The 14576-nt window shown below is 45.6% G+C and overlaps 1 protein-coding gene across 4 annotated transcripts in view; it reads left to right on the top strand.

Annotated features, from left to right (window-relative positions):
- Positions 1–14576, top strand: part of SPOCK1 (SPARC (osteonectin), cwcv and kazal like domains proteoglycan 1) — a 1018929-nt gene that overhangs the window by 346092 nt on the left and 658261 nt on the right. For all 4 annotated transcript variants that reach the window (XM_056821153.1, XM_056821162.1, XM_056821146.1 and 1 more), the window contains exon 3: positions 3300–3345. In XM_056821153.1, the coding sequence (XP_056677131.1) occupies positions 3300–3345 (46 nt within the window). The remainder of the gene's footprint in view (positions 1–3299; positions 3346–14576) is intronic.

Raw genomic sequence — 14576 nt, 5'->3', positions numbered from 1 at the left:
AAGCATGTTTGAGTTCTTTCTGAGTCTTAAAAGGCTGATCGATAAATTTTGGAACCTGTTTCTTCAGGGAAGCAAGCTCCTGAGTTGTAAACTGTCTATGCATTTTTGAATGTAACATACCAGCTGTATTTGATAACTTAGTGACATCCTTTAGTGGAAAATTTTTTTTCAGGTTCACTATCAAACTTAGTGTCCTTGTCACTGTCATTTCCCTGTTTTCTTTGCCTTTCTCTCTTTCTCTTTGGGTGCACTATCTGTCTGGCCATTGTTCTTGTCCTTAATCTGGTCTAGCCCTTTTACCTTGATAAATTCCTCAAACATGTTCCTAATAACATTTTCCAAGTTAGTATCCACCACCATTATCTGTGCTGCCTTTTTGGGGATTACAAATCTATAGATGTTCTTCAAATAAGTCAGAGTCTGTATGGCAGCCATGGAGATGATATAAACTTGAGTCATAATGTGCCAGAGGACAGTTTCTTTTTGGAATGGCCATTGTAGTATGAGCATCATGATGTGGCCCTGGTATTCAACCGAATCAACAATCATGGTGGTCATTTTACTGTATAGGATGTTATAAATCCAGTAACCCATATTGGCTGCCTGCACAACTACCCCACAAAGCACTTTCTTGAATATCTTGCTGTTTGTTTTTAGAGATTGTAAGTTCGGTCAGCCCAGGGTGCCAAATTGTAATAGATGATATTGGAGGGGGTATATTCTTCACTTCAGTTTCCCCTTCCCCCTTCTTCAGCCTCCTTCTAGGTCACTATGATGTTCAGAGGAAATACTCCTTTATCTTCTTTATCTCAAATAAAGGTTTATTGGGGAAAATAGGCAAAGATTAAGGATGGAGGTAAGAGGGTTGAGGTTTTCCCTATTATCTACAGTGAGTCTCACATTGGAAGATAATGAGAGAAATGGCAATTCAGTCACTACATGAAACAGTGCAAGTCAGAGAGTGATATATGGACCATTGTACTGCTTCTTCTGTCTTTAAATCAGCCAGGTAACCTGCAACTTGATTGTCCCAGAGATAAACCTAGCTTCTTCTTTCAAAGTCACCACCATCAGCCCAGAAGCCCAGAAATCCAGCCAGCAGTTGACTATTGCCTTCAACAGTTTCCCCGTCACATTCCAAATGGAATTTTCCTTTGATTGACAGCTGATCAATCTCCAGCTTCTTGTCTTGCTGCATGCCTTATAATCTCTCTCTTCTCCACACGTACTAGAACTATTCCCTATAAAAAAAGGAATAAAGCTAAGGAAAATATATCAACATGTTAGCTACGTTTGAAAGTATATGCCTTATTTTGCAACAGTGGAATCTTACCCTTCTTCTGGGAGGATACTATCTATCTATCTATCTATCTATCTATCTATCTATTTAATGTTTCATTATATTTGTTATTGGACATTACATTGATCATTGCTTTGAAATATTTCAATGAGATACATTTATTCATGATCTATGGAATCATTTACACAAGGAACAATCTGTTCTTATTTTACCAAATCCATTTTACTAAAAGTCTACTTAGGGACTTAAATGAACTCGACAAGGATCTAATAAAGTTAGGTAATTGAGCTACATAAAGACAAATAAAATTCAAAGGAGACAATGTCATAGATAAATTGCTGTGTGAGGTGGTATGGGTGATAATTTAAACTAATTGTGCACACTGGTGCAAATTAACTTCTTTGGAAGAGAGATCAAAGCATCATTTTTGGACAGCTCACTGAAGATGTCTTTTGCATACAGAGCAGCTGTCAAAAATATTGAAAAAGGCCTTTATGAATATCATGTTGGATTTGCTCAAGAGGAGAAATGACAAATGCGCCAAAAATGAATATGATGTATCTTCACCTTAAACACTTCATTCACTCTTGCTCATTTGCTTCAAAAGAGTATAGTTAAAGAGGGTGTGGTCAAAGAAGGAATGGAAGAAGATTAAATAGAGAGAAATGGTGGCAGGATGGAGAGTTGCACAGACAGACACAGAAATTTCAAAGGAATGGGATCATATGGTAGAGAGACAATGCTGTTTGAAAGAAGTGGACCAAAATTCTTATATTCAGTATGTCAGTCAATGTTTTATAGCTAGATCTGTGGGTAAGGGAGGTAAATTGAGTATGCCTGATACACTGTTAAACTTAATCTACATTATTAACATTTTCCTACTTGTTTCTTAGGTTTAGACAGTCAACTAAACAATAAATCAAATCCCAATTTACAGCATTTGCTAATTTCCAAGGTATAAACACTAAAACTAGACATTTAACAATTGGTTCATGTTAGTCTGTTTGAAATGGATCCGGAATACCTTTACGTGTATCTATTAAGTAGAAGCCTTAGTCAACTGTAACTTAAAAAGCCTGTTGAATATCTTGCTTTATGGCATAAATTTAAGGCTGTGATTATACCTGTGGTCATGACTTTAATATTATTATATGAATTATTTTAAGTTATGTCAACCCATATATACACAGAGTTAAATGCTCCAGCATTAAAAAGAATGTTGTTAGTCAAATTACCAATCAATTACTTAATCACAAGATAAAGTAGTGATGTATTATTTAATGTATCATTTATTAATTTGTGGTGAATATCCATACTCTTCCACTTAAGTATTCCTTGGACATCTTTTTGTGTAGTGGAGGTAACCATAGGTTTTCAAAGATTATTCCAGTGGAATGCAGGCTCTGTTGGATTTGTGTGTGGTGGATTCATGTGTTTCAGATCTGAGGACCAGCCAATTAGAATTCAAGTGATTAGTCATCACTTAATAAATTACCCAATTTCTTTGACCATCCATCCATTCATCCATCCATCCATCCATCCATCCATCCATCCATCCATCTATCTATCTATCCATCTCTATCTATCTATCTATCTATCTATCTATCTATCTATCTATCTATCTATCTACTATCTACTATCTATATCTATTTCACCACAGCAGTTCATGAAACAGTGTCTCAAGGAATGGTGGAGTGGCAATTTTGGTTGATGGAGGAGTGAATTATTGATCCATAAAGTATATCTTTCTTACTGAGAAGTTAGTTCATATTGTGTCTTCATGTTGATTGAAGTAATATGAAATAAGTAACTCATTTAAAAAATTTGGAAAATGAACTTTTGTGATTTTTTTCATTGTACCAAAACCCAATTTGAAGGAGGATATCCAAACTTATTGGTTTCATACATATCTGGGAGAAGTAGGGATAAATTATGCCATTAAATAATTATATTGGAAACATAAATTTTATCTTTGTTTTGTACTTTTTTTCTTTTATAGGATGATTATTTCAGAAACTGGAATCCAAGCAAGCCCTTTGACCAAGGTAAGGGTGACAATGCAGCATATTGAGTTTTAAAATACTTCATCTTTTCCCTCTAAACTCTCTATAAGCTACATACTTTTAAACTGATTCTACAAATGCCCTTTAATATTGACCCTTTAAAGGGAAGTGATCAATGTGACATAAAACTTTTTTTTACTAATAGATTCATGTTTTCTCTGAGGTTATTCAACAATATTAATCTAATTGGCCTATCCAATTAAAGTAGCTAAACTAGTCTATCAAGTTAGTAAATTATAAGATTATTGTAGTTTGTGTGGGATTTGATCTTCAACTTCCTCAGATACAAAATCCTCAGAATTTTCAGATACAACTTTTCTCCCCCTAGTAACTTAAAAGTTTCTTAATCACAGAGACTATAATTTTATATTTTTGTATACTCAGTGTTCTGTACCTTTACATTGTGGAGAATTAACAAATGTTTATTAAATTAAATCTAATTTAATAATGGAGCAAATATACATACATATTCTTTTATAAACCTTGCTTTCCTGATGAGGATAGGAGATGGAAGCTCCCACTCTCTCAGAGAAAAGCAATCAATTTGGATAGCTGTGTTAGGGTCCAGTTCGTCACCCACCACCAAGGAAAAACCCACAGACAATGCAATCAAGCAGAAGGGTCCTTTATTCTGGTACACACCAGGGGAAGCTCAGCATAAGAGTTCCGCCTGCAGTTGTGAGTGCAGAGTCTTTTATATCCAATGCCTGACAGCATATCACTACACTAGCCACCATACGTGGCCCACGAGTTTCTCCTGGAATCTATGTTTTGGGCGTCGGTAAAAGTTTCTCCTAGAATCTACATTTTGGGCATTGGCCCAAGTTTCTCCTGGACTCTACGTTTTGGGCGTTGGCACATTTAGGTTCCCTGACAGGGGTCTGTTGGTCAGATGTTCTATAGTGATATGTGCTGTACTGACCAAGCAGCTCCCTGCTTGGGGCTCCTTCATTCCCTATTCCTTTTTCTCTCAGGGGGCAGAGGGAAAGCCTGTTTGTGGGGGCATCTCGCAGCCCTCAGCTCAGGGTTCAGTTGTGGCTAGGGGTTGGTACTGTTGTTGGAGGGCCAACACCTGGATGGCATCCAGACGATCCTTCACAAACCGAACAAGGCGGTTGAAAATATAGGGACCAAATATTAAGAGCAGGATTAGGATGGTGAGGGGTCCTATGAGGGATGAGACCAGGGTAGTGATCCAGGGAGAGGTGTTAAAAAGGTTGGCCAATAGCTGCTCTCTCCCTCCATCGGGCTTCTAGCCCCTCCCGCAGCTTGCTCAGGGAGTCCCTGATGACCCCTGAATGGTTAACATAGAAGCAGCATTAAGGCTGCACAGAGGCCTCCTTCCTTAAGGAAGAGGAGGTCCAAACCTCGCCGATTTTGAAGGGCTACTTTGGCTAGGGAGGTATGAGATTTCTCAAGGAAGTTGATAGAGGATTCAAGCCTGGCTATGTCCTCGTCAACTGCCTTGTGCAGGTGGGTGTGTCCCTGTGTATGCAAGGTGAGGGCAGCAATGCCCACACCCGTCCCTGTCGACCTAAGAGGGTGGCCCCAGTAACAGCTACAGTGACAGGTTTTCGCTTCCAATGTCGGGACGAAATGTGGTCCCATGTTTTCAGGAGGTCCTGCTCACTGTAGTAGTTTATTAGGGGCACTATTGTGACAGGGGTGCAGAACTCGTGGTGGTCATTGAGGGAGTTAGGGGAGACAGAGGCAGGGCTGCAGGCCAGAACGGGAACATAGTCAGTGTGCTCCCACAGGTGGGATAAGGTATTTCCCAGCTGAGAGGTGAGTCATGGCTGCACAAAAGTGGGGGTCGGGGAGGCTGGATCTCCCTGCTACTCAGTGGCTGCACCCAATCACTGCAGAAATAGTTATGCCGTGGCCGGGATTCCCAGGGCCTGACTCACTCCAGTGGCACTGTGGCAGGTTTTCTTCCTGTGAGATGTTGTGAGAGACATTTAGGCTGAAAGCCTCATAATAGGGCAGGGATGTGACTAGGCAGAGCCAGCAGTGCTTGGTGAGATTGGGGGAGGAATGGTTAAGGGCTGAAAAGGAGGCCCATAGCAAAGGGAGATAGGGGTTGGTTGTGATGGGACGATCAGGGTCGGGGGTTTTGGGGGGAGTTGGAGGGTTCGCAGGATGGGAGTTGTTAGGCGAGGGAGTCACAGGAGCATTCGGGTTAAGGGGGCTATTCCATAAGGGGGCTGCAGGGGGATTCAGTTTATGGGGGTTACTTGGTGCGGGGGCTGCAGGGGGGTTCGGGTTAAGTATGAGGTTGGGTCCCAAGGCCACCGGGGGGTTATAAAGTTCCTTTTTGATGAGGAAATGCCCGCCTCTGTCTGCCCCGTCCTCCCAGAACCTCATGCCCCAGGTTCGTCCTACGACCCAGCCGTTGTAGTCGGGGGACATCACTGTGATTTTTAGCTTAGAGCAGTAATAGGGCCGTGCTGGAGGATGGACAGATTCTGGGTACGATGGGGGTTTTGTGCACTGAATCTGGTCCAGGCTGGAGACTCTGCGGACTGAGATCCATTCATCTGGGTGGGAAGCTGTCCATAAGGAAGCATAAGTCTCACATCCCCAATACGCACAGTAATAATGATCCGGAGAGTTGCAGTATGACTTCCCAGGGTTGGAGGTGGGGCAAAGATATATCAGAGTGAGGTTCCCAGGGAGCTGAGATGGGGGTTGGTTTCCTCGGTCCAGGGCACATGGTCCGGATGGGACCAAGTCACAGGGGTAGATGGCAAAAGTCGGGGCGTAGAGGTGACCACTGAGAGTAGGGTTTTGTCCTGTTTCCAGCTACTGAGGGTCCATTTCCATGGCTGGTGGGAGGACCCTGCCTGTAGAAGGGAGAGAAAACAACTAAGAGAAAGGGGAAGTGAGGGGAGTCATGCTGTCCAGTTAAGTTTAAGCTTCAGAGGAGTGTCCAGATGGGAAGCGGCTGTCCAGACTTCAATAGTCTTTGGCGGGTCTGCAGTTCTCACGTGGGAGTGGTGGATCCAAGGGCCAATTCCGTCGACCTTAAGGGCTGAAGGGGTGACAAAGAGGGTTACATAGGGCCCCTTCCATTGAGGCCGAAGGTTGGCCTTGTGGTGCTGCTTAACCCAGACCCAATCCCCGGGTTTAAAAGGGTGAGGGTCATGGGGGGGGGGAGGTTGGAATCGTGCCTAGAGCCTCGGCCAGAGGTCAGACTGAATCTGGGAGAGGAAGTGGACAAAGTCCCACAATGAGGGGCTACTGGGAGTCGCATTCGGGAAAGCAGAGAGGACAAGGAGGATGGAACCATAAAGGATTTCATAAGGGGTGAGGGAGAGGGGCCCAGGGGTATCGTGGGCCTTAAAAAGGGCTAGGGGAAGGAGCATCACCCAGTCCCGGCCAGTCTCCAAAGAGAGGTTAGTAAGGATCTCTTTTAGGGTCCGATTCAATCTCTCCACCTGTCCTGAACTCTGGGGGTTATACTCACAGTGTAATTTCCATTTGACCCCGAGACCCCCTGCCAGTGCCTATAAGATCTTGGCCACAAATGCAGGGCCATTGTCTGAGCCTAGAGAGGAGGGCACCGGAATCCAAATTTGCCAGGCCGTACTTCAGTGAAATCAAGATCCCAATGCTCACAGGGTCGGGTGCCGTGGAGGCGGGTTCCGGAGTGCGAATCCGGGTTTGTCGGCCGGGTCAGCTGGCAGGCGGTGCACTTGTCAACCAATTCTGTTAGGAAGGACCGAGAGCCTTGGAAGCGAATCCATCCTTTCTGGAGTAGTTCATGGAGTTTGTTAGTGCCCAGGTGCATGAGATGGTGGAGGTGGGTGGTCAAAAGTTGGCCAGCGATTCTAGGTAAAAGCAAGTTACCAGCAGGGTCCTGGAAGAAAGACCCAACAGGCCATCCTTCCTTCCCTTTTATCCATTGGTGATCACTGTCCGAATATTGTGGAGGGTCTGGTGGGGGGTTTGGGATGAGAGATGAGGGGCCTAGTGGCTCTGGTTCGGCCTGGATGGGCAGCACTAGGGTATGGGCCCGATCCCGCATTGCCACTGCCTTAGCCGCCTCGTCTGCCCAGCGGTTTCCCATGGCAGGGAGGGATGAGCCACTTTGGTGTCCAGGGGTGTGGACAATGGCAACTGCACGGGGCTCCCAGACGGCTGCGAGGAGATCTTGGATGTCCTCAAGGTGGGCCACCAACTTCCCAGCTGAAGTGACAAACCCCCTTTCCCGGTATATCGGTGCATGCACATGCAGGGTCGCGAAGGCATAGCGACTGTCTGTGTATATAGTGACTCACTTGTCCTTTGCTGCCCTCAAGGCTGCTGCCAAGGCAACCTGTTCACCTTTCTGTGCTGACGTCCCCTCAGGGAGGGAAGTGTCCCAAATGACCTGGCCAGTGTGATCTACTACTGCGGCTCCAGCTCTCCTACCTTGCGGGGACATGAAACTGCTGCCATCGGTGAAAAGGATGAGGTCCGGATTGGTCAGAGGGACGTCCTTGAGGTCAGGTCATGCAGATAGCGATTCCACAAGGATCTCTTGGCAGGAGTGTGTCTTGGTGTCGTCATCTTTGGCGGGGAGAAGCGTGGCGGGATTAAGGATGGACACTACCCAAAAGGACAGCTGAACCTCATTTAGGAGGAGTGACTGGTAGTGGGTCAGCTGAGCATGGGACAGCCAGCGCACCAGAGGCTTACGGAGGACACTCTCAATGGTGTGTGAGGTGGCAATGAGAAGCGACTGGCCATGTGTAAGTTTGTCAGCATCCTTGACCAAGAGGGCCACTGATGTGATGATGTGGAGACAGGAAGGCCATCCCGCCGAGACGGGGTCGAGCCTTTTGGAAAGGTAGGCCACCGGCCGGTCCCAGGGTCCCAGTTTCTGGGTGAGGACCCCTTTCGCCACCCCCTGACGTTCATCAATGAACAGCTGATAGAGTGTCTCTGGGTCAGGAAGGGCCAGGGCCGGCGCTTGCAGCATAGCCTTTTGGAGGTCCTGGAAAGCTATTTCCGTGTCCTCTGTCCAAACCCAGTTTGAGGTTTCCCGGGCGGCAGCATAGAGGGGTTTTGCTGTCTCTGCAAAGTTGGGCACCCAAAGACAACAGTATCCCACAGATCCCAGGAATTCCCATACCTGCCGAGGCGAAGAGGGGGTAGGGATGGAAAGGATGGCCTGGGTCATGGCTGGGGTGAGCCAGTGGAGGCCATTGTGCAGGCGATAGCCAAGGAAGGTGACCTCTTGGCGGGCTATGTGTGCCTTCCTGGCACTGACACGATAGCCGGCGGCCTCGAGACAGAGCAAGAGGTCCCTTGTAGCCTCTTTGCAGAATTCCTCTGTAGGAGAGGTGATCAGCAAGTCGTCTACATACTGCAAGAGAGTCACAGCAGGGTGTAGCTGGCGAAAAGGTTTCAAATCTTCCACCAAAGCTTTGCTAAAGATGGTTGGGCTGAGTTTTAGCCCTTGGGGAAGTCGAGTCCAGGTGATTTTAATGGTCAAGTGGGTTTCAGGGGAGAACCACTCAAAGGCAAAGATGGGCTGACTAACAGCGGCCAGTGGGAGGGTGAAGAAGGCATCCGTTAAGTCTAAAGTGGTATACCAGGTCAGGGAAGGGTGTAGATTGCTAAGGAGAGTATATGGGTTTGGGACGGTGGGGTGGACATCCTCAATACCCTTGTTGACTTCCCGCAGGTCTTGAACGGGCCTGTAATCTCCTGTGCCTGGTTTACAGACGGGGAAGATTGGGGTGTTCCATGGTGATTTGCAAGGTATGAGGATCCCGGAGGCCAGAAGGCGCTTAATGTGAGGTTGAATGCCGTTTCTGGCCTCGGCTAACATCGGGTATTGTTTAACCCGTATAGGGGTGGCCCCACTCTTGAGGGGGATGATAATGGGTGGTTGGTTTATGGCTAGCCTAACTCCGGAAAGTACCGCCCAGACCTTAGGAATGGAATCTACCCACGGTTGCACATGGGGGGGAATGTCCGGGGGGCTGGGTCAGAATATAAAAGGTATTCATCTTGGAGGGCTAGGGTAAGGACTGTGAGGGGGGCCCCTGAATCATCCATAAGGGACATAGTCCCATGAGAAAAGTGAATGTGGGCCCCGATCTTGTGAAGGAGGTCCCACCCAATAAGGGGAGCCAGGCTCTCAGGGATGATGAGGAACGAATGGGAAACTTGGCGGGTTCCCAGGTTGAAGGTCCTCGCTGTGGTTCAGGGGTAACGGCTGGACCCCATCACCCCTTGGACCAAGGAGGTTTTGGAGCTGGTGTCACCCAAGGGTGACAGGAGGACCAAATGTTCGGCTCCTGTATCCACAAGCATGGGAAGGGGTTTCCCCTCAATGTAAGCCATTACTCAGAACTCAGGGAGGGGCCTGAGACCCGTCCCCTTCAGTCATCCTCAGCAAAGGCGATAACATTCCTATTGGGCCATCCCCCGTCAGTGTTGGAGGGGCTATCCCAGTGCCTTGGGGGGGGGGGCCTGTTGGCCTTGCCTCATTCCTCTTTGCATCCTCTGGGGGCAGTTATGCTGCCAGTGGCCAATTTTCCCACAGAGGAAACAAGGGCCCTGTGGGCGCCGGTCAGGCGGTTGCCCATCAAGAGGAGGAGGCTGGGATTGGGTCAGAGCTGCCACGAGGACCCGGGTTGTTTGTTGTTGTGTCTGCATTAGCTGCTTTCTAGCCTTCTCTTCCCTGGACTGGAGGTCCTGCAAACGCTTGAGTTCTTCAGGCTCTTTCTGTCTCTGTTCCTGTCTTGCAATGTCCTCCTGTCTTAGTCTGTCAGCTCATTCAGGGGTTTCACGGGAGTTAAAAACTTTCTCTGCTACTTTAAGTAATTTGGTTAGAGATTGGGCTGTAAATGCATTGGCCCTCTGGAGCTTCCTGTGAATATCAGGGGCTGACTGATTGACAAAAGCAAGAAGAACAGCTGTCTGGCTATTGGGTGCTGTTGGGTCCACCGGGGAATAAATGCGAAAAGCTTCCTGCAGCCACTCAAGAAATGCGGTGGGGGTCTCCTCGGGGCCCTGCCTAACAGAATCAATTTTAGCCAAATTGGTGGGTTTGCGGGCTGCTGCCCGAAGCCCAGCAAGGAGAGTCTGGCTGTAGGACTGAAGACGCTCCCTACTTTGATCAGTGGCAAAGTTCCAGTCAGGCCGCTCAATGGGGAACGCCGTGGCGAGGCGCAAAGGATCGGTGGTGGGTCTCCCATCAATCCCAAGGACTAGCTTTTTCCCTTCAGCAACTATCTGATCCCACTCTTCACTAGTGAACATCATGCTGAGTAGTTGTTGACAATCATCCCAAGTGGGACTGTGGGTGAGAAATATAGACTCGACCAAGTCTATTAGTTTCTGGGGCTGCTCAGAGAAAGTGGGGTTTTGATGTTTCCAATTATACAAGTCAGAAGACGTGAAAGGTCAGTACTGAAAGACAAGGGGACCCCCTTCCACCATGGGCCCGACGGTGTGAACTGGTAGGATGGTGATAGAGGAGGGGGCTTCAGCTGGAATGAGAGGTGGCAGTGGCATTGTAGGTACTCGGCGTCTGGTGCGATGGGCTGGGGGAGGGCTGGGTAAGTCTGCTCCCTGTATCGCTGTTGCCTCATTTCCATCAAGGAGGAGGGGAGGGTACAACTGGGGGTTATAGGGAGGGGGCAGTAGAGGTGGGTCAGGGAGGGGTTCCTCAGGTGGAGGGAGGATTAGAGGCAGAAAGGGCTTTTCAAGATCAGGTTTCTCAGGCTATTCCCTGGACTTGGTCCTATCGTCTAGTGAAGCCACTAGGAAGTGGACAGCCTCCGTATAAGGTTTCAGCCAAGGTGGGAGATCTAGGGCTAAGTCTTGCCAGGTCAAAATATAAGGGACCTGGTTCGAGCGCCCTTCTGGTCCAGGGAGGAGGATCCACCCCTGGATGGCAGAAATGACACTGTTCTGCCAAGTACCTCCTCGGGGCCACCCGCACCCAAAGGTGGGCCACTCTATGTTACAGAGAGTCTGCAACCTTCCCCTATGAACTATCAAGCTTAGGTTTTTGGCTCTTGACTTAAAGTAAGCATAATGTTGGAGGACCAGGTCTAGGGGGGTGGACTGGCTTTGACCCATATTGGGTCCTGAGTTTAAGGAGAGGATGAGGAGATAGGTCAAGGAGACTAGGACAAGGAGGGGGGTGATACCGGAAAGGGAAAAAAATTCCGATACCGGCAACTTCTCGTCAGAGGCTGGCTGCCCAGTCCCTCCCATGTGGTCAAAAAGACCCAGTGTGTTTATGAGGGTCTCCTAGGGCTGTAAAAGTCACCTAGAGATTGTGGGGTGTCCTGCAGTCTCCCTTAGGGGTGCAGTATCTTCCCAAAAGGGGCCTTGAACCCCTTTCCCTTTAAGCCAGTTGAGAGCAGTGTCCACCTGGCGGAGACATGGAGCTCCATGCTCAGGGCTCTCTCAACCTGACAGAGACTTTAACTCCCTATGAAGGAGTCAGACCTCTGTCCTCAGAGGCCTCTAACCACCTGATCTCGGCACCTGCCCTGGACCGTATCCTTTCCCCACGGCTGATCACAGACACTTCCTCAGTTTCCCGACTGGCCTTCTCCTGAAGGACACAGAAATGTGGTAATCCCGAGTCTGCACTCAGAAACAGGTGGGAGGGTTGGACCGACGTGGGGCGAACCCCTCACCCCAGAAAGGGATGGACCATGGAGCTTGGCATAAGGAGGCCTTGTACAAATCGCAAGGACAAATCCTTCACTAAGCCTTATGCTCATCGAGGGTCCTCTTCTCCTCCATACACATTCAGTCACCACACTCCCACACACTCCCACACCCCACTCGGCTCACCTGAAGGTCCAGTCCAAGGCAGTACCCTTTGCCTTTTGTCTAGGGGTTCCGAGGTGGGGACGAGGCGGACAAGCCCCCAAATGTTAGGGTCCAGTTCGTCACCCACCACCAAGGAAAAACCCACAGACAATGCAATCAAGCAGAAGGGTCCTTTATTCTGGTACGCACCAGGGGAAGCTCAGCATAAGAGTTCCGCCTACAGTTGTGAATGCAGTCTTTTATACCCAATGCCTGACAGCATATCACTAGCCACCATACGTGGCCCACAAGTTTCTCCTGGAATCTACGTTTTGGGCATTGGCACAAGCTTCTCCTGGTCTCTATGTTTTGGGTGTTGGCACATTTAGGTTGCCTGACAGGGGTCTGTTGGTCAGATGTTCTATAGTGATATGTGCTGTACTGACCAAGCATCTCCCTGCTTGGGGCTCCTTCAGCTGCTCGTTGTGGTCATGGCTATGATGGCTTGAGTATATTTCTGTAGACATCAATACAATATGCTGTTTCTTCTGAAGAAGTTAAAATATATAGCAGTATAACAAAAGTCCATGGCTTCTGGGTAGCAGCTTTAGTTTATAGTACCATACTTAGCTACTTCGTATTTATATTTATTCTCTTACTATTTGTTCTGTATATATTAATAATGGTTCTTACTGCCTCAACCATTTTCAATGTAAATAAATGCCTCGAGGGGAAGGATTGCTTCATTCTTTTATTTATATCCTGGGTACTTAGCACAGTGCCTGACTTATAATAGGCATTTAATAAAGAATAGGCATTTAATAAAGTCTTGTTGATTGGTTGATTAGTCACAGATTTAGTACTACATTGCTATCAAGAACAACCCTCTAATTTTCCAGCTGAGAAAACTTAGGCATAAAAAGTGCCTTGCTTTTTCAATGTCACATAGTTCTTTTAATGTAAATATGATGTTCTAGCAAAAACTAAAGCTAAAGAAAATACTCATGTACAAAAGTGGAACATGCATGGTTATTTTTCTTATCTCTACTATGTTACCTTCTTTGTCTGATCATTGCAAATTGTCCCTGGCTCCAGTTTTCCCCATAAGCAAAAGTGTTCTACATTCACGTTCAGTGGATCTATCTGGTAATAAGATAGTATTTTTGACTTGTGTGCATTTAATTTATTAAATATCACCATATCCTAGGCAAAAAAGGAAAGAAAAAAGGAAAAAAGAATTTAAAACATGTGGGTGATGCTCCCTGCAATTTCTTCAATGAGTGCATATCTTGGAGTTAAGTGTGAGATGAGAGATCTGGATCTGCTTTTGTTCAAGTTAGTCTCAGTGCCTGCCTATACTATGTGTGATTCTAGAATCTCATCATTATCATACCAAGAGTTATCCTAATGATTTTGTTTAAGTTGGTAGAGTTAATGAGAGAGAGATTTATTTGGACTTAAAAACAAAACAAACAAAACATTCTTTATCAGCTAGAAGGTCCTGCTGTGTTGCCATTGACTTCTTTGGGTTCTCTCTTGGCTCATGGTGGAACAAGAAGAGAAAACAGTTATGTGGTTATGTGATTGACTACTAATAAAAACTTATTTAAATAACATTATTTTCTCCTGATCATTAATTTACCTACCATCTAAGTATGAATACTTCTGTTTTAGAAGCCTAGTTTATAGTCACAGAAAACTTGCTTTCAATTGTTTCCATATCTACTTTCTTGAATTTATTTGTTCTTTGATACAAACTAATTTTTAAATAAGAATCTATTAACTCAATTCATAATGAAAAAGTGAATTGAATCAAGAAAAGTAAAAAAGAGATTGTAACAATCAAACATAAACAAAAAGGAAAACATAGAACTCAATAAACTTAAAAATTCAGAGCAAAAAGACATGGTATTTTCCAAATGGGAATATCAAAGAACATATACAATTCTCTGATCTAAAATATCAGTTTTCTAAATATAGATCACATACAAGAGTGCATCTCCAGTGATTAGCACAATATTTTGCTGATAGTACAAGCTTAATAAATCTTTTTCATTCATTCATAGAAAAATAATAAATAAATGTTAAAAAGTAGAAATAATAAACACATGCTTTACAGACAAAAATGCAATAAAAATAATTTACACAGGGAATATAAACAAAATACATGGTCCTAAATGGAGATTTAATAAAATCTCAAACCATGAATGAGTCAAAGAAAAAAATCACTGAAAAATTAATAACCATGCAAAAAAATGATAATGATTAGACAAAATACAAATAATATGCAGTACAAAAAATAATCATCAGGTGGAAAACTATGTACCTAAAACCACACATTAACAAAATAATAAAAAAGGATTAATAAACTGAAGGAATTAAAAATTAGAAAACCAACAAACAATCAAACCCAAATAAGCCAAAAAGAGAAATTGTAGAAAATT

This window comes from Monodelphis domestica, chromosome 1 (assembly GCF_027887165.1).
Source record: "Monodelphis domestica isolate mMonDom1 chromosome 1, mMonDom1.pri, whole genome shotgun sequence".
Lineage (NCBI taxonomy): Eukaryota > Metazoa > Chordata > Mammalia > Didelphimorphia > Didelphidae > Monodelphis > Monodelphis domestica.
This window is presented reverse-complemented; position numbering and strand designations above follow the sequence as displayed.